Below are 19,288 nucleotides of genomic sequence, written 5' to 3'. Positions count from 1 at the left end.
CTGCAGTATGCGGAGCAGTAGGAATGTAAGTACAGTGACATTAGTCAAGGTCAGATGGGTGAAGAAAACTCTCAATGAGCTCTTGCGGCAATCTAAAATAACACACTATTTGCATAAGTAATAATTTATTGTTTGATCTGTGTAAATTATGAACTTGAAAGTGAAAGCTGGGATTATCCATATTTTCTGATTCTTTGTGCTGCGTCCCCATCATTTGGTTGGATAATTGGGAGTTTACCGTATTCTTATTGCGGCTTAAAAAAGTGTCTGGCGGGAGTTAGATGGTGGTAATTGTTGTCTGCTTCTTGCAAAATAAACACAGATGCAGGAAAGCAGGAGAGAGATCCCATTAGCCATCAGCGTTACTTCATATGTCCTTTGAATGTTAATTGGTGTACATGATTTGATATGTGTCTTGTCAGCATTTTCTTAATATGCATTTGTGTTGGGAGGTAATTGAGGTTGTGAGTACTTATGAGGAGTGAGCTTTCCCAATGGATGGTCCCTGTGAGGATCTTTTGATGACTGACTCTGCCATCATTTGTGTGGAATTTGGTGTGATTCAAACTGCAGTAGTGTGTCAAAACATTCTGAGTGGAGGCTCAGTCAAGTAGAAAAAAATGCAGGGAGAGTATGAAAAGGTTTGACACATTTTGATACAAGATATGGAATATTACCTTTTATTTTTGAAGTGAAATCTTTTTTTTTAGGAAATGGAGAATAAAAAAGCAGAGGTAATGAGAGAAGCTCTTGAAGCTGCAGAGCAAGATGCCCAAAAACAAAGGAAGAAAAGATCTGGCCATAGAACCGAGGAGAAGATCGTGGAACCTGAGTTAAATAAAGGTCAGAATGATTATTTTTATATTCAAAATATCATTTTGTTTAGTGGGTAGCCAACAACTTGAGGAACATAGGGTTTGCAAATACCCCGTTTACACTACGATCGTATCGACGCTGATCGGAACTACGGCACGTTTACACATCTAAAAGTTACCATCGTAACTCAGTGGTGCCCTCGTTGTGGAATTGTGTCAGATAATAACTGACAATGTGACTGTGTGAGAAAATTGAAATCCTGGAAATTAAGAAGCAAAAGAATTTTAATGTTTTCATGTGCTAAAACTAAAGCTAGACCAAACTGTTGGTAAAAATTTAAAGAGTGTAGGATTCATTATGAGAATCTGTCCAAAATTTAACAATATTCATGCAATAAGGTCAGTAGATATATCGCTTCGCTACGTTCCGAATTATAATATATTGTTAACTGGTCACCGTATTATAATATCGACTCAGTCTGGCTTGAACGTCTCCAAAATAAATTTCTCAAATTAAATAATTACGATTAAGGAATATCTTTGTCTGACTACAGCACTTCATATCTTCAATCCCTTGTCAATTTGAAAACCATTGCATGGCATTATGATCCTCCAACAATGCCCTATTCCTCTCCAAATTTTGAATTACTATGTATTTAGAATGATCCTATCTCCTTTATTAGTAAATTTCAATGAATCCCGTCATAACTATACAAATCCTCACCTGCTTGTTTTTAATTATCATAGAGCAAATTATGTCTTCAACTCCTAGCTATCCAAAATGAAGAGGTATAACTAAAACTTGTCATAACATTCCGTGAAGACTTAAAGAATCCAGATTCTTTGAGAGAATATGTCAAAAAATTTAAGAATATTTACGCATTAAAGACAGTACATATTGCTCTTATTATTTAACTAGAAAAGGCTTAGATTTCGGCTTAATTCGGCACAAGTGTTGATTTCTCCATGTCTTCATCTAAATGTTATAGTTATTTGTGGCGAACTTTATCGTGAAATCCTGTATATGTACAACGATTTTAATTGGTTAACATTTTGTGTATGTTTGTTATTTTCCATCCTCTGTGAAGTATAATGTAAGGATACATGGTTATGGGTTAACCTGTAAATAAAGAAATGTATAAAACTGGTATAGTATAGAATATCCGATATCATTTGCTAAATAGAACATCAGATAAAACTTCCCCTTACATCCTTCCATTACCTGCTCAATAATGTCTTCAATCGTTGCCATATATTTTTGATATGTTAGAGTTATTTATGAAACATCAATTATCTTATCAAGATTGCAACGGCACGAAAGAATCGTAAATGCATCGATTAGTGGCGCCGACTCCATGGGTCCTGAGGGGGCCCAAGCCCCCTCATAAATTTGTTATGGGTGTGAGGAAAAATTGAGTCAGGCTCGTTGATTTTCCCCGAAGTGTCCAGATATCGAGATTTGAGTTATCAGGGTTCTAATGTTAATCATATGACTCTTCTAAAATGCTTAAAAAACTTAAAACTCACTACTTATAAAAATTCCTGGGGCAAGATCCCCAGTTTGGGCCCCCCCAATATTTTTTGTAAGTCGGCACCCCTGGCTTCGATCTTCATTTCCCAACTCTTTTTTCTTGGTGCACTAGCGCTAACCATCGTAAGTTCGGCAGTGTTAGGTACTAAGGCCTACGATGGTAACTCTGTGCGTTTACACGATGTTTTGAGGTTACGCACGTACGGATCAACGTCGATTCGATCGTAGTGTAAACGGGGTATAAATTTAATTTTGCTTCAAGCCTCTTTAGCATGAGACATTTTAATTTATACTTTGGTAAATGTAATGAGGCATTGGCGTATATAGGCGGGGGTACGTGCCCCCCCCAGACACTTAAAAAATAGACAAGATTTTTAATGCGGCTACCATTACGTTCATTTTATTTTGTTAATTACGGAGCCTCAAAAATTTAATTTAATATTTTTAATTCTGGAACTTTCATATCACAACAAAGAGAATTCGTATTTTCTTCAGTAATTGCTGAATATCCTTTGTAATCTTCAATATGAGAAGACCTGTCAGACCGTTGTGCCTCCCAGAAAAAATCCTGGATCCACCCTTTTAATGAGGTGATGCAAAAATTGCATCATATAAAGGGGCAAGTGACCAAAACAATGCATGTACATGAAGCAAAAAATAATCCCTTCTTAAATTGTTCATCTACATACTATCCTGCAAGCCATCTCAATAAGTGAGTGGCAGGAGGAGTCATGGCATTGGCCAATAGTTTTATAGAATACTCATAAAAATTTGCTCATCTTGACAGCTTTGACTGCCTGCCTGCTGGATGCATATTTGTGTACATTATATTAGCCTCTTTGAAAATTGTCTTAAAAATTACAGTTTTATGTTAAAATAATGATGCCCAATTAACTTTTTTCCATTTTTAGATCATCCTGGTATTGATGTAGCCGAGCAGAACAACAATTATGCTGTTTCATCGTGCTGCCCTATCCTAACAGAAGGCACTCCAAAAGCTGAACAAGGAGAATGCCTTGTGGATGACATGGGTAGTGGTCTTCCAGTGAACATGAAATTGGAAGGTAATATGACTCGTGGCAGAAGGCTGGCAGCAGATTATCCAGAGGTGCCTTATCACTCACCCACCGCCCCCGTGGCTCCCTTCAAAATCTCAATCCCGGAGTCGTCAATGCACGGTGGACCCTATGACGTGGGAGGTGACGGCAGTGATCCGAGGCAAGGAGGGGTCCTCATTGTGGGCAGGGATGTTTACTTGCTGCCGTACGTCAACACGGATGTGCTGGCTCCCCAGCATTTCGGTGGCGGTGCCTTCGCAGTTGGACCGGGTGGCGGCATGGAGAGCATTGGGAGTGGGATGCTGGGATCTGCTGATCAGTACGATTTCAGGAGAGAGTGGATCAGTGGGAACCAGAGAGTGAGGCCATCGAAAGATGTGGCCACGCAAACAGAACCGAGTACGCAAGGACCATTGCTGCTCCTCCTTCGATTGGCTGGACCAGATGATTCACAGCCTGAGTGGGTATTCCTCCTCTATAAGTATTTGGGTTGTGTAGAGCCTCAATTATCCTCCATTTGACGAACCGTTTATTGGATTAATGGCCACCCTGGCTGGTGCCACTTTGCACTCCCCTCCTCACCCTTCCTTAATCTCCTCCAATTTCCCTCTCCTACCCTTCTCTCCCTCAAAATTATCTTTTCAGTTCTGTGCTCTTAGTTTATGGCTATAACCATTGGAAAATCCTTGGAATCCAGCTTAAAACATATGTCTACACAATGTGGAGACAAATTGTGACAAAATTTTAATGTAAGACACTGTCTCAGGCGTTACTTTGTGGAATTGCTTCGTATTGAATGAAATAAAATAGCTATGTTTTATTCCACACTTTATTTTAAATCGTACGACCGGTTTCAACACCATCATTCATCAGGTGATGATAACACTAAGTGTTGAAACCGGTCGTACGATTTAAAATAAAGTGTGGAATAAAACATAGCTATTTTATTTCATTCAACAAAATTTTAACCCTGGGTAACTGATGCCTGAGGGAACCAAAATTCCTAATGATGTATAGGTTGAAAATGCACCATTTTTAAAAACTACAGAAACTTAAAGCCGAGCAATTTGATTGGCCACGAGTTTACCCTGCTGCTGGATGCCTTGGATACATTGTGACCTCCAGCAGGCAAAGCATTCCAAGTCATGAGTTGTCCGGCAACATGGCAAACTCGCAGCCAATCAGAGTGCTTGGCTCATTGTTTCTGTTGATTAAAAATGGTGCGTTTTCGACCTAAACATCAGCAGGAATTTTGGTTCCTTCTGGCATCAGATATCCAGGGCTAACATTTTGTGACACAATTTTTCTCCACTTTGTATATTTTTTTTGTGAGTGGTCCAAGGTCAATTTTGCAAGTATGTACATATGTACATGAATAATTTTATTCTCTGGATGACATGATATCATTTTTGATGCTGCAGGGATCTATTGGTTAACAACAAAGATGAGAAATATTTTATTTTGCAATTGTTGTTCAGGTCGGAGCGAAGGAGCAGTGCAGACGACTATTCGAGTCCTGACAATGATAAGGAAGGGAAAGGAAGGGCATTCAGTGAAGGTGATGGTGGGACGGCTTCAAACGATTGCTGCTTCTGCCAGAAAACTCGCTCTCAGTCTCAGCCATCTTGTTCAAAAGGCCCATCTCAAGACTGTCAGCAAAAGCAGCCACAGCAACTCGATCAGAGGCCCAAATGGGGAGCTAACCGCCCAACCAGGAGGTACACTACTCAAAGTGAAAAGGACCCTCATTATTCGTGCAGGTTTGTTTCTTTTCATTGATTGTTCATTCTTTAAAGGGGAATAGTAGAATATTAGAGTTTATAAAGATTTGGATTTTGTGATTATTGTGATAAAATGAAAAATACATTTAAAGTTAATATCAAATTTTTGAATTTAAAAATAATACTAAGAGTTTCAAATATAAACATTTTTTGTTTATCATATTTGGTTTTTGAACTTTGGTTGTTTTAATTTATGCATTCTTATTATTAATTTTTTTTAACCTTTGAGTTAATTAAAAAAAAAGTTACCTCATTGTTTGCATTTTTTTTGCAATCGCAATTCTTTGTCTGCAGGAATGCCAACCAAAAGCGGCCGCCAGTGGGGAGAAGCAAGAGAGAGGTGTCCGAAGCGGAGGAAGCATCTGAAGATGCGGAGCAAGTCAGTAAACCTCCAGCGCGAGTTAAGTCGAAGGCTGAAACCAGTGCCACAAATGCGTCCTCTAGTGGTGCACCGACCAGGTAAACCATAATCCACCCTTTGAAATATTCCTAAGTTGATTGTTTGAAGCGTAACTTGGTGAAAGCGATTCATTATTAAAATTAAAAAGAAGAACTTTGTGCTTTCACATTAATATTTATTCACGACCATGGTTTCAACGTTAGACGTCATCATCAGGTGAACTCTACAGAGGTCCATAACATCCTTTTATACCAGGCTAGGAGGGGGGGGGGGAGGAAGGTAATTAGGTTGAACGGATTGGTCAACAGAGAAGATGGAGGGGGAAAAACTTATGGTCATATGGTATGAAAGAAGTTAGGGGGAGGAGGCTCCCTTAGGGAGGGTATGGCAGGTGGAGGGGGGGTTCAGGTGAGAGAGAGGACGTTTTTTGAATTTTTAAAAAAGTGAATCAATTTGTCCTTTTGCAATTTTTGCCTGTTTATGATTTTTGGTGTTTAATTTGTTGGCCTTCTCATTTCAGAAATACATCCACAAGGAAGAAGAAGGAGTCCTCCAAGAAGAAAAGTGAAAAGGCCAAGGAGGCTGAAGAATCTGTTCCGCAAGCAAGTCAGCAACCTGTGCCGCAATCTCCGCTTCCTGTGCTAGTTCCACCCAGAACCATTGCCCCAAAGAGAGTGCAAGTGGTTAAACCTTCCCTATCCTTTGATCAGGACCTGATGGGAGGCTCAGAATACCAAACTCCGGAACCAACGGGAAGTAGGGCTCATTTACCATATTTCTCCCCTCAGCAGTTTTCCCCCATGCAGATGTTCCCAGACTGCAAGCACTTGCCCCCTCCCGTGCTGTCTCCCCACCAAAGGAGCGCCCTCTCACCAACCAGGTTCACTCCGATGCCTCTGGCTCCAATCAGACTCAGCCCCTCTCCCACGCATCCCATTCGACCCCCTCCGAGCCACCACTCACCCATGCCCACATCGTCAAGGCAGACCCAAACTCCACTGCCTCCGTCATCGCCACCACCGTCAGCCCCACTGCCGCCGCCCCCCCCTAAGAGCAATCGCAACTGTGGGTCACCCCCCGTCCCGGCCGTGCTGTCCAAATTGAGACGGGAGCAAGCCAAATCTCCGCCTCGTCAGTTCTCTTTCATTTCGACGGCTCCTGAGAGGGAGAGACCTCCGCAGCCGCCCCCTTCTCGGAAGGAGTCTCGATCGGGTACTCCATCGTTGAAACCTCAATCTGAATCGTCGAAGCAGCCCTCACCTCGGCCGGAAAGCAAGAACACAGTCGTGGTGATCACGCCTAGTGAGGATGCTGGCAGGAGAAGCCCACTTTTGAAGCCTAAGTGCCCTGTTCCAAAGCCTTTGGTAGAAAATAGTGGCCTGTTGACGACACCAAGGGAAAATATATCGAGGGCATCGTATGTTTCATGTCCAAGTCGTTCATCAGCACACGACAACAGTAATGCCCTGATGATGGTCACCTCTACTGAGGATATCTCCGTAGGATCTCCTGCGCCTCCTCCTTTATTCAACAGCTTTTCGATGGTGGAAGTGGATGGGAATGGCTCGGTGGTTTTGATGACGCACAGCGATGAAATTTCTGTTGGCGTGGATAGTAGGAGTAATGTTACCTTAAGTCGTGCTTCTCAGATATCAGCAGAGGGTATACCTGATGGATTTTGGGAAGATTTCGAAAGTTCAGCTCAAATTTCATCGTCTTTGGCTGAAGTGAGTGTGGCAACATCCATACCTGAAGATTTTATCAATGTGCAGAAGGAAGGGTTGTCTGCCAGATGCATGGAACAAGGAGATGAGACACAAAAGAAAACTGTGCCTAAGGAGTTAGGAAGTAAGGTTAACCAACTGGACATATCCTCTGAAAGGCAGGGCAAACCTACGAAATCTGAAGGACTCACTAAAGATATTAATAAAGAGCAGAAAGAGGGTGAGGAAGGGGTGGTAGAGTCAAAGAATACCGATTCAGTAACAGCTACTGAGAAAGATAATGGTGCAATAGATCCTAAAACAGCTGCAAAAAATGAAGTATCTGTTCATCAGGAGGCAAGAAAAGATACTGGAAAGAAAATTGGTGAAGTTGCTGAAACTAAAGCAGGTTCTGTCAGCACAAAACCAAGCAAAAATGGACCGAAGCAAGAGACCAATGGGTGTGAAGGTGAGGAAACAATCCAAAGACCCACGGAAGTTGAGCCTTTGAACAAAAATAAGACCGTTACCCCTGATGTTAAGGTGGAAAGGAAACGAAGCCAAGAGGTGGATGGAAATTCATATCTGTCTACTGCCATTTCTGCTGTTGAGAAAAGTTGTTTTGAACAACAAAATGAGGATTCCCCTAATGCCATGACCCTTGCTCCTGAAGCTGAAGCAGTTTTACCTGGTGAAATGTTCAACAAGGATATCGAGGCCATGACAGAGTTGGAAAGAAATCAATCGTGTACTGAGGTGGTGGACGTGGCTAAAGCGAGTGATCAGATGGATTCTTCCCAAGACTGCGAAGATGAAAAGATCATAACATCTGAGGGAGGACAATCTCCCAGAATTGAGCAAGGTGCAGGGGGAGAGGGAAAGTCTTCTACTGTCTCCAAGAGTGGAAAAGAAGTTTTATCTAGAGAAAAATTATCGCCTGGAAGTGTCGCATGTGAAATAAAAGAAACCAATGTGGAATCTAAATCACCACCTGAAGGTGCCAATGATGAAAAGGAAACTTTATTGGAAGGCAGAGTACAAACGCCCAGGGTGGGCAAAAATGCAACAGAGATTTATCGTCAGGACAAAGAGCTTTCACCTGGAGATCTTGAAGAAAATAAGGAAAGAAAATCAGAAGTAACAGATACTTTGCCCCTAAATATGAGTGATGAAACAACTCCCAAACTAGGTAAAGAATTGGAGTTACCCATAGATTCCAAAAATGAAAAGAAGGAAACAGAGCTAAAAGTAGAGGGAATGCCATTGACTCATGAAGCGGCAACTGATGCTTCATCGAGAAGAGATTCTCATTCACATGGGAAAGTTGAATTGCTTGAAGCAAAATGTGATGGTGACAATGAGAAGGACAAAATTACTTCCAAAATTGATGTATCAAGTTCAGGTGATTCACAGAAGAAGGAGTAGCATTGTTCTTGCCTGCTTTCACTCTGTATCAGAACTGATTAACCCTTTCCCTGCTAATACTGGATATGCATATCCATCGGTTTTCTGACCAAGGAGACCAACGATGTACACCTATATCCGTCAAAGATTTTCCTTTGGAGGACGGATACATCCGTTGTTTTGTTTTCCCCGTCCATGTGCAGTGCTTCTAGGTTTCAGAACTCAAAACAGGAGGAAAATGGTCCATGCCACTGCAGGAAAATGTGGAGAGTCTCTTCACGGTCCGTACAGCAAGCATTTACGGGAGAAAGTTCCACCGTTGCAAAAGGGTTAAAGATACTTGTGAAATGTCCTTGAAATGAAAATGATGCTTGTGAAACTCATCCAATCATATCTTCTTTTCCATTTTATGAGAGCAAAACTGAATCATGTATTTTGGTGGGAAAGAGTTTTTATGCCAGAAGGGAAAAATGGAGTACGATTTAGCTGGCCGAGAACAATAGAACTGGTTGGACTTTGACGGCTTATTTTGATGCATATCACCATAGTCAGTGGTATTTTGTGTTAGCCAACTGAATGCTGAGTGCCTTATTCATGAATGTATTTATATCTGCATCACCTCTCTGAGTGTGTGTGGTGTTACTGCAGTGGTGGATTCATTCTTATTGCTGGAGCAAGTGAGTGTTTTCATTTGGCCCTCCAATGCGATTAAAGGTTTATGGGGGCTTCAATATGATGCCATATTGAAATGATCAGTTTGACTTAGTTCTGTTGCTCCTCTGGCATCTTCTAGTTTTTCTACAGGTATTGAAAAAAATCTGTAATCATTTTCCTGTCAAATAGGAAGATATATTCCAGTACACGAGTAGTCTATATATTTAGGTTTAGAGAACAGCACGAATTGCTCGAAGCAGAGAACTAATGAAAAGGATGATGCTTCCTTTTTGATATCATCTATGTGTAAATTTCAGAGGAGTAAATTTATTTTACCAGAGAAGTACCTATCTATTCTTAATAATCATTCAAAGAAATAAAATTTCTGATAATATCTTAATTTGAATTTGCAGTTTCATAGTTACAGAAGGACTCATCTGTGAAAATGAGTAGAATTGTGATAGAAAAAGGGCTTCTCATGAAGGAAACATCAGTTACCTTTCAATCACCAAAGTAAGTGTAGGTTGGACATGTCTTCATAAAATATTTGCATATTTGTAAGAGTCATGTATCCTTTCAAAAGGCAGAGAGCAATACATAGTTGCAAAATGAACTCAGTTGTGAAAATGAGATAAGCCTAACTACTGCAACAAAAAATGAGAACTTGCAATTATTGCTTAACCTTTTCTTGTAATGGCTTTTTCTCATATTTTGGATAGTTGCTGTAGGACTGATTATTAACAGGATTTATGTATGCAGAGTAAACTGTGCTGTCCCCAGATGCAAATTCTGACTTAGAATTGCAGCCTTGGGGTGATGATTTTGCTGACAGTACTCTCAGTGTTCAACTTTTACTCAGAAATTGAACTTATGAGATGTGAAATAATACTGCAGCATGTATACATACTTTCCTGCTGTTTGCGTAACTTAGATGAGGGAATTGGATCCTCCACCAAGTCAACATTTGTACATCTGAGTATGTAATTTAATGTGCTAATGATTTTGATTTTCTACCTTCTCTAGAATTTTGTATACTTTTAATCATTACTTAACAAAATATTAGTGCCGCAAACACTGACATTCTGGTGGAAAGTTTTTTATGCTGTAAAAAAATTGTGAGTTGGGAGTTTTTAACTCTTGCCGAATATGTCGATATATGCTAGCTCATTTTATGACTGATGATAATGAGCTTTTTCAAAAAAAATGTTTTTGAAAGAGATTTTTATATACACTGGTGCTAATCAAGGAGTGAAATGTCTCAATGAGGATACCTGGTGATGGGGCATTTATGAACTCATTTCATTGAATTATGGTGCTACAAGCAGCTGTAATAGCAATAGTCTTAATGAAAAATGACATGATGTTGCTTCAGGATGATTTCAAATAAAGGATGTGATATTAATAGTCATAGAAACATCATATTATTAACATTGTACAAATATTCCACCCTTTGCACCTATAGTAGTTCTTGATTTTATTATTCCCATTGAACCAAAAGTGCTGATAATTTATTTTTTTATAACTTTATTTATCATCATGCTTAAATTTTGACTTAAGTTCTCTCTTTTGTGTTTGTCAAGATCACTATATTAATTTAATTTTTAGTATTATTTTCATTGGCAGTTTAGGTGGCTAAGACTAAGTATTATTCATGCATTCTTTGTCAATATTGAATATTTGTTCTGCTCTTTCTCAATGATTATTTATTTGATTTTTTAGAATGAAATATTCCTTCAAAATAATATGTCGTACCATTTCTTCTTCCAGTTGCTGCTGAGTACCATATTTATCCCCATGAAGTTGAGAACTGAAGATATTTAAGGAGAGAAATTCACCTGTTCAGACTATGTGGATGCTGAATTATGAAAGACCTGCGTTGATATATAAGTGCATTCTAATTCACTGCAGAAGAATAGTTGAAATATTTTCATTCTAATACTAATTGTTACTACAAAGCATTATGTTCATTTATCCTGAGATTTCTCCCATCACTCTAATGTGTTGTCTATGCCACATATATTGCTGCTGCATTGCAGTTGTTGGGCCTTATTTCAAAGGATTTAATCTTTGGCAAGAGGGAGTATGTCATTACGTCTGGATGATTTCCTTAGTAAAAAGAAGGAGCCGTCTCCTGTGCTGGACAATTCCACGACTCAAATTACAAGTAAAGAGGATTTTGAGAAGTTTTTAGACAGACTTCCAGAGTACAGGATTCGACCAGAGAAGGTGAGCTGGGACAGCTTAATGTCAAATGCTAATGCGAAACTTTCAAGCTGAATTTACAATGGTCTGAATTTGCCCATATACAATGGAATGAAACTGCCCTTAACCCCCTTATGTACTGCAAATTTCAGGGAAAATTTAATTTTCCAATTACTTATCCAGGGTCACAACAATTGGGGGTGGGGGGAAGAGGTGTGAGTTTCCCCTTTCCACAATGAGGAGTTGTTGCACCTCTAGTTATTGTAAATAATTTGCAATATATATAAATGATACCAATGATTATTGTTTCAGTCAATTAATACTAAGGAATATATGCTAATTTTTAATCACTATGGAATATCTCTCATTGGTAGCTAGTGATGCATATTCTTTTGTCATAGGTCAGGCCAGAGGATGCAAAAGTACGAGATAAAGATTTCAGTTTTCGTTCAAGAAAAAATAAAGTTTTGGACAACCAGCAATGGAAGAAGTCTACCTCTAAAAGCCGTGACGAGGGTTCATCTGCTGAAAGAGTATGGTGCCCTCAAGGGAAGAAGGTAGTTTCCCTCTTCCGATAGAGCTGTGAATTTGTTTCTTAACTCAAATGCATTATGGAGTCACTTAGCATTTACATATATGGTACCCATTTGATGTCAGTCGAAATTCCAACAAGATGAAATGTCGCTCAAAGTCCAGTAATATGTTGCTAGAAAGTGAAGCATAGGAAAATGGAAAATTTTTATAACTTTTGAATTGTTAATTTATTATCATGACTATGAAATATCAAATTTTGAACTGTTTTACTCTTTAGTTCTCTTGTTAGTTTATGAAGACAATTCGTCTCACATTCCATGTCATTTATTATGGATCAATTGAACAAAACAGTCATCTTTCAAGCCAAATATTTCTTTAATGCCTTTAGTTAAGTGAAATTACTATTAAGGATGATATTAGTGAGCTGTAAATTTTTGAAAGACTGGAATGGAAAATTAATTTAAAATTGCTGTAGAAATGATCGTCGATTTAGATTAGCTGTCTTTGTTTATTTTCAATTTGAAATTTACAATTTGAATAGGTACTCAAAGCTATAATGTACAGGAATAGAAAAACTATTAATGCCACTAGCCATCAAATAATTCTTAAGTATGTACATGCATAGTTTACAATGTCTTGGTGGTGGTTTTCATAGATTGCTTGATTAATTGTATGGCATATTTTGATGATGATTTTGTCTTTCTAAACATTCTCAGGGGAAAAAGGACAAGGGTGGAAGTGGTTTCAAGGCAGGCCAAAAAACTAAAGACAGCAAGGGACAATTTCCATTTGCCAATCCTGTGCCGCCGTCCATGCGAAGTATACGCCTCGAAGACTTATGTTCAGTGCCAATCCATTGGAAAATGTTGACCGACCTGAGACCAAAAATCAAAATGGAAGAAGAAATGTTTTCCAAGTGAGATACATTTATGTTTTGTATGCATTAGTGGTATAGTCTTATGACACTTAATGCTTCGGATGGCACAGGATTTTATTACCCACTTCACAATGCACTACAATTAACGGTCGTGAACCAGGGCTGCATCCTGCAACCCGGAAGTTCGTTAGTCACTGCCACTTACTCCTGCTGGACAGGCTGGTATACATGCATAAACAAATGAACATGAAAAAAAACAATAAGGGAACATACATAACAATTGTCATAATCAAATGGGATTTTATTTTTTGCATAAATTATTAAGTTTTCCTTTACCTTAAAATGTGCCCCTCGTTAAGCTTATGAACATTATTAATTTTCAATAACACGAGCCAGTATTTATTAATTGATACCTTTTATATTACATATTTATGGCAAAGACTTTGACATCATGTACGTACATTCCCTAAAATTCTTCTCTAACTTATGAAACTAAATGCAAGAGTTCCACTATGATTTTCACTATAAGTTTCTACACCTATATACTAGCCTGCTAGCAGCCTCATAGGAGTTTGGCGGGGGGTTATAGGCCAACAGCCTCTAACTAAATTAATAAAACAGTGAAGAAGAAGGAGGTGCGTGTATGGAGTCCCACCCTGCATTTCTTAAAGTCCTTTATTGTTTGGAGAAAAATGAATTCATGTACCTATCCGTTATGCAAAACGTCCCTCTCAATTCATCATTTTTGTCAGACCTAGAAAAATATTGAGGTTCTAAGATGATGTTCTTCCTGTTGCTTTTGGAGGTATCTATGGCTCAAGCAAAAATTATAGTACAGTGAAACCTGTATTAAGTGACCACTAACGATAAAAAAAATGGCTGTTAATTGTTTGGAGGGGTGGTCGTTGGACATGGACAAAGTGGTCTGGAAAGGGTTCACCATTGAATTTATGTCATAAATATCAATGAATGGGTGGTTAGTTTAAAGCAATTTGGAGAACTAATGGGCTCTCTGATTGTTTAATGTAATAGGGACCACATCTAAAATTGCTCGCCAATTTGTCAGAAATTTTCTGATTACCTATTAAAAATTCAGTTTGATATTTTCCACTCCTATGCATCGTAGAGGAAAAGTAACGACAAAGTAATATGGTTGGCGAGGAGAGGCAGCTTTTAGATGAGATACGGAGGAGACAGAATATATGGATGGAGTTAGTGCTTAGTGGGGAGGGGATGTTGAAAATGGTGTTAGAGGGTAGAATGTTAGGGAAACGAGGGAGGGGAAGGAAAAGAATAGGATTTTTAGATAGATTGAAAGGGAGTAGGCCTTACAGTGACTTGAAGAAGGTAGCGCTGGAAGGAAAGGGAGGCTCCCAGATCACTTCTTTTGTACTCCATGGAAACCTATCTTAATCGGTAGAATACTAACATAATAATAATGCATAAAATTTCATGTGTCACACGGGAAACAAATTTCAATTGACGGTGTTCAATACTAAATACACGTCTTCAAACCGACTTGTCAAAGGGTGGTAACTTTAATGAAATGAAAAATGCGTAAAGATACTTAGTGGACTGCATTAAGAAATAGAAATGGTTCACATCAGCTGATGCTTCTCGGCTGATGCCACGCTGAACACTTCCCCTTGTCTCTGAGCGTGCAGCCCTCGCACTAAGTCATGTCACCCTAGGGCCTCCTCCCCCGACCCCACCGAAGGCCCCTAACCCAGTCCTCCACTCATAGATCCATCATCCCAACCTCCACTCACCCCAACCCTAACGTCCAAACAGACGGTATAGAGGGTGTTTCAGGACGAATTTGAATTACTTCAGGAGGTGGTAGGGGAGACAATTTTAAGCATTTTTTTTGTAGGGATGGTCGGATCAGATACTTCGGATCCAAATATTTGCAGATATTGCCTTCATTGGATACTTCAGATCCAAATTCACTGAAGGCATCAGATGTGAATCTGAAATTTTAAATGTATGCTTCAGTGACTGCAGTGTCCCATACGAGGGAGTGGAAAGAGTTCTGATTCAACCTTCACATGCATCGTTGCGCTGCGATGCTCGTCATACTCAAGAACCATTTTGTTGAATAGTTCTTGTAGGGGCTATGCAATAGAATTTCAGCTGCGGAATGGTGAGTGACTTACTGGATCCGAAGATGTCTCATTAGTTTTTGGCAATCGGATGACATGCACGAGATTCAAAAAGAATGAGACCAAATGCGTCGCATTTCTCACATATTTAGGTTTTTTAAAGCTTAAATTGACTGAAGAAAAGTTATTCTAGTTACAACAAGACTATAACAACATTCAACATTGCCGAAACAGCACAATTTTCAAAGAAACAGGCATGGCATCAGTACTGTCAAACAAGAAGATACGCCCTGGAAACGCCAACTGTATGTATCACATAGGTCGCCCAGCTTTGCTTTGAAGGCAACGGCGTCACAAAAGATCAAACATGTTCATCTGTGATTCCCTCATTCGTAGTATTGCTGCTTGAAAGACAGATGGACTGCGCTCCTTCCCCTCCACCTCTCCTTCACGCGATTCTGCTACCCACCCCTCAACCCACAACATGGAAGACAATAATGGTAAGATGCAGGAGAGATGGAAAGAAATTCAACATAGTAGACAGGAATACCAAGAAGACTTAGCCAACAGTTTGAAAAGCAGGTTTGTTTCAAATTAGAGGGAAGTTCTAAAGTGGATAAATACATACATCACAGTTAAGCATGTAACATACTCACATACAAATAGAAGATTAGCATACGTGTGACCAGCCAGTGTTTTGCGCTACATTCTATACCCAGAAAGGGGAATTCAGCTCCACTGTGAATGCGTTAAAATGATTAAGATTTTCTTCCCTAGCAGCCAATACGTGTGTTTACTCAAATATTGGGCTTGAGGTGAAATGTTTTGCAACCACTGTTCCCGTGTCCCATTTCGACAGCTCCATTACCCTCTAGTTCTCTTTTAACTCCTATGAGATGACTCACTCTGTCCCACATAGTTTCTGCCTCTGCAGCACAAAACCTTGCTTACATTCCTATGGATGGCTGCAAAGGATGACAATCATGTCTTTTTGAAGGTGAATGATTTGGTTGCAGCAGCTCCAGGAAACATCTTCATTAGTGAAAATGAAATTGCTAGAACCTTCATACAGAAATATTCCTTTTCTCATTTGTTCAGATTCGTCACCATGGGTAAACTTCACCTCCAAAGTGTCCAGCATGACAAGAGGCAAGTTTATTCGGCTCGGCTGGGGAATTCCCGGATGGCGGGCGGCGGGGTGATCAAGCGTTCCAAGAATCGAGCTGGTATTTTGGAGACGAGGGCGCTTGCTTGCACCGAGTGTGGTGAGGAATTCTGTTCTGGTGTGGAGTGCAAAATTTACTCGTACGATGCGTACGTGAGGACTCTGGTCGTGGCGACTCCAGCGGCAAAGGAAGGGGAGCAGAAGAAGAGAGAGGGGGAGGGGGAGAAGAAGAAGGGCAAGAAGCCCAAGAAGAGGAAGAGGAAAAAAGTACCAAAATCTGCAGATTAAGGCAGGGGGTGTCGTACTCCCACCTCAAGTACGTACCTACTGTTTAATGAGATACCTCAAATTTTTATCCTATGATTACTCGCTTCCAAGGTTATCGTTAGGCATACAAAATATGTCTTGGTTTTTAGCTGCTATATAATTAAGAAATATCCACTATTGTTATTATAAGATCAGATGAGAAGATTTGAATTTATTCATCCAAAGGAAATGTGCTCATGGAATAAGACACGTCTAGATATGTACATATGTTAATACATACAACCAAACACAGAGCAATTTGTCGAGAATGTCAAACAGTCAGGTTAATTATTCCTACAGGTATTCATTTTAATGAGTAAAGTAAATTCTCCTGCAGGAAATGCTGTTCAAAATGCACTTAGTGATTGTATGTTTTTTATTTGATTAGGAAGTTTTTTTGAAAATTTAAATTTCCATTGATCATTTGGGCCAAAGCTGGATGCTACAATGTGACTAAAACTACATACTTTGATGGAGATGTTTTGAGATTTGAGTGTCGTACTCATGTAATTCTGCATTTACAACAGACTCCCGATTATCCGGCCGTGTTTTATCCAGGTTGCGGATTATCCGTGCATGAGTTCATGGTCCTTTGAAGTATTCTGTGATCTTTATAAAAAAATAAAAAGCACCAAGATATTAGAATTTTTTACAGTATGAATACGAGTACAATCACGTTATCACCGCGAAAAAGATCGTGGTCGGGAAGAGAAAGCTTTTAATGATTCCGGAAAGCAATCTATAATGATAGACAATGTGCAATGCAATGACAGATACATACAAATTTTGATTTACGTAAATTATGAAAATTACAAGAAATAAAAGTAAAGTTTGGATTATCCGTGTTTTTCGATTATTCGTGGCTCCTCTCCCCAGCATTAGCACGGATAATCGGGAGTGTAGTATGTAATGAATTTGTATTACATACAGTCTTGGCATGGGATTCAAAAACAATACTGTATTACTCTGAATGGAATACTTTCTCTTTGGCCAAAATCTCATGGAGGGAAGTGGTGTGGGAGACTAAAGTCAAGTGGAGGAGACTTTTTTTTTCAAATAATTGATTTCTAAAATATTTTGGGAGGATGTATTGGTAATGTATTCAGAAGTACAAATAAGGTAAGGTATATGAATATCCTGTGGTGTAGCACTACATTTAAAATATCGATTTTTCCATCTTTGTATTTGAGCCAGCTGTAGTGTCTGTTACTCTTGGATTCATTATTCTGACCTTGTTTGCTCCATTAATTTGTTGGCAACTCAAAATGAAGTGCTGTCGAGTAGCCTGTATTTTTCATCTATTGTGGCTCTCACACTGCACTGCTATGTATGTCAGTTTCTGTCAAACTGAAATTTATATTTTTTGGTTTAGCATCTTTGTTCTTTCATTGCCACAGGTGCCTATTCAAACTTATATTTATTGAAGCAATTTTCGTAAGTCATCCTGCCTTGTGGGTTATTACATACATATATATATATATATAAGTAGATGTGGGAGTCATTAAGTAGGAAGCTCAATTTTGTTGAATGAATAATAGTAGAAAACAAGTGCACACATTGAAATTTTCATGAAAATAGCATTTCTCGTGGAAAAAAATTAAATAACTTAAGCATTTAAGGGCTGAATATTATTTGGGATCCCAGAAAAACACTAGTTTTTCATTGAAGCCACCAAAGTTTAATGTTATGCTTCCTTAGGAAATCATGAGTACATACCTATTTAGTTTTTGTTTAGAATTGTATAGGGCTTGGGAACATTTTATGCCAGTGTTTTATTTGGTTTATTCAAGATGTATTTAGAGTTAATTTATAATGTGGCATGCATTAGATGATTACCGCTAAATGAGAAGCAGTTAACATATTTTTTATAAGATCTTATAGAGTTTGTTTCAGAAAGAGCTCTCTAGGGACCAGGTTATGGGTTGGTTAATGATGAGGTAGAATGATAATTTCTAGGTTAATTAATTCTTATGGAGGCTATGGTTTGTTAAATAATTAGATATCAAAATTAGGTTGTGGCAGCTCATGGCTCTGCTGATATGCACACCTGAAATGTGAATTTTCAGCTGTGCCACCATTGTCCTTTGCTCTTACCTGTTCAATGGACCTGTCCATTTCCTAGTCCTGCCAAACACTATCCTCTTCATAACCTCCCTTGTTTTTTTCTTTCCTACCCTCCCGACCTCAAAACCACCAGTTTTTCGATAGAATGGGTGTGAAGGATCCCAAAAAGGACTCGGAAACCACAGAAAATATAGGTTTGGACTAAAGATTGGATTGGACTATCCATCTCTTCTGTTAGTCAATTTCAACTTTCCCCTCCATTACTCTATATAAGCTCTACTGTAATTGAAAACGCAACTTTCAAGGTTACAGTGCAATGTTCTAAGTTTTTTTGTAGTGGATAATTGCATTTCTTTAAATGGATAATAGTTTTTGTCAGGTTGTAAAAATATTTTTGGTCCCTTGAATGCTTTTTTCAGTAAACATTTATAATTCTGTGAAGCTCTTTATGAATTCTCGTCATGTTATGTTATGGTGGAGAGTTTTGGTCAATATTAATTTAACATAGGTGATTTACTGTCTTGTGTTATTTTGCCCTTGAGGAGAGGTGGTTTTAAGGTGGGTTTGTTAGTCTTTACTCAGGGTAGTACAGAAAAACTAGGAATTTCAGAATGGCGACAGAAGAGCTTGCTCGAGACAGGTACTGTCCATTTGTAGGGAAACTGGACGAGTGGTCTCTTATGCAGATGTAT

The 19,288-nt window shown here is 39.0% G+C and overlaps 2 protein-coding genes across 2 annotated transcripts; both read left to right on the top strand.

Annotated features, from left to right (window-relative positions):
- The first annotated feature begins 718 nt into the window (after positions 1-718).
- LOC124164232 (proline-rich protein 36-like) lies at positions 719-10,752 on the top strand. The gene is made up of 5 exons (XM_046541467.1): positions 719-843; positions 3,258-3,864; positions 4,883-5,164; positions 5,480-5,644; positions 6,106-10,752. Exons 1-5 carry the CDS (start codon positions 738-740, stop codon positions 8,711-8,713), a joined length of 3,768 nt encoding a protein of 1,255 aa, XP_046397423.1. The 5' UTR covers positions 719-737; the 3' UTR covers positions 8,714-10,752.
- Positions 10,753-11,094: 342 nt separating this feature from the next.
- Positions 11,095-19,288, top strand: LOC124164271. The gene is made up of 4 exons (XM_046541522.1): positions 11,095-11,572; positions 11,950-12,105; positions 12,799-12,998; positions 16,160-19,288. Exons 1-4 carry the CDS (start codon positions 11,429-11,431, stop codon positions 16,512-16,514), a joined length of 855 nt encoding a protein of 284 aa, XP_046397478.1. The 5' UTR covers positions 11,095-11,428; the 3' UTR covers positions 16,515-19,288.

Source organism: Ischnura elegans, chromosome 8 (genome assembly GCF_921293095.1).
Source record: "Ischnura elegans chromosome 8, ioIscEleg1.1, whole genome shotgun sequence".
In the NCBI taxonomy this organism is placed as follows: domain Eukaryota; kingdom Metazoa; phylum Arthropoda; class Insecta; order Odonata; family Coenagrionidae; genus Ischnura; species Ischnura elegans.
Note: the sequence above shows the minus strand (reverse complement) of the source record. Positions and strands in the feature narration are given on the sequence as shown.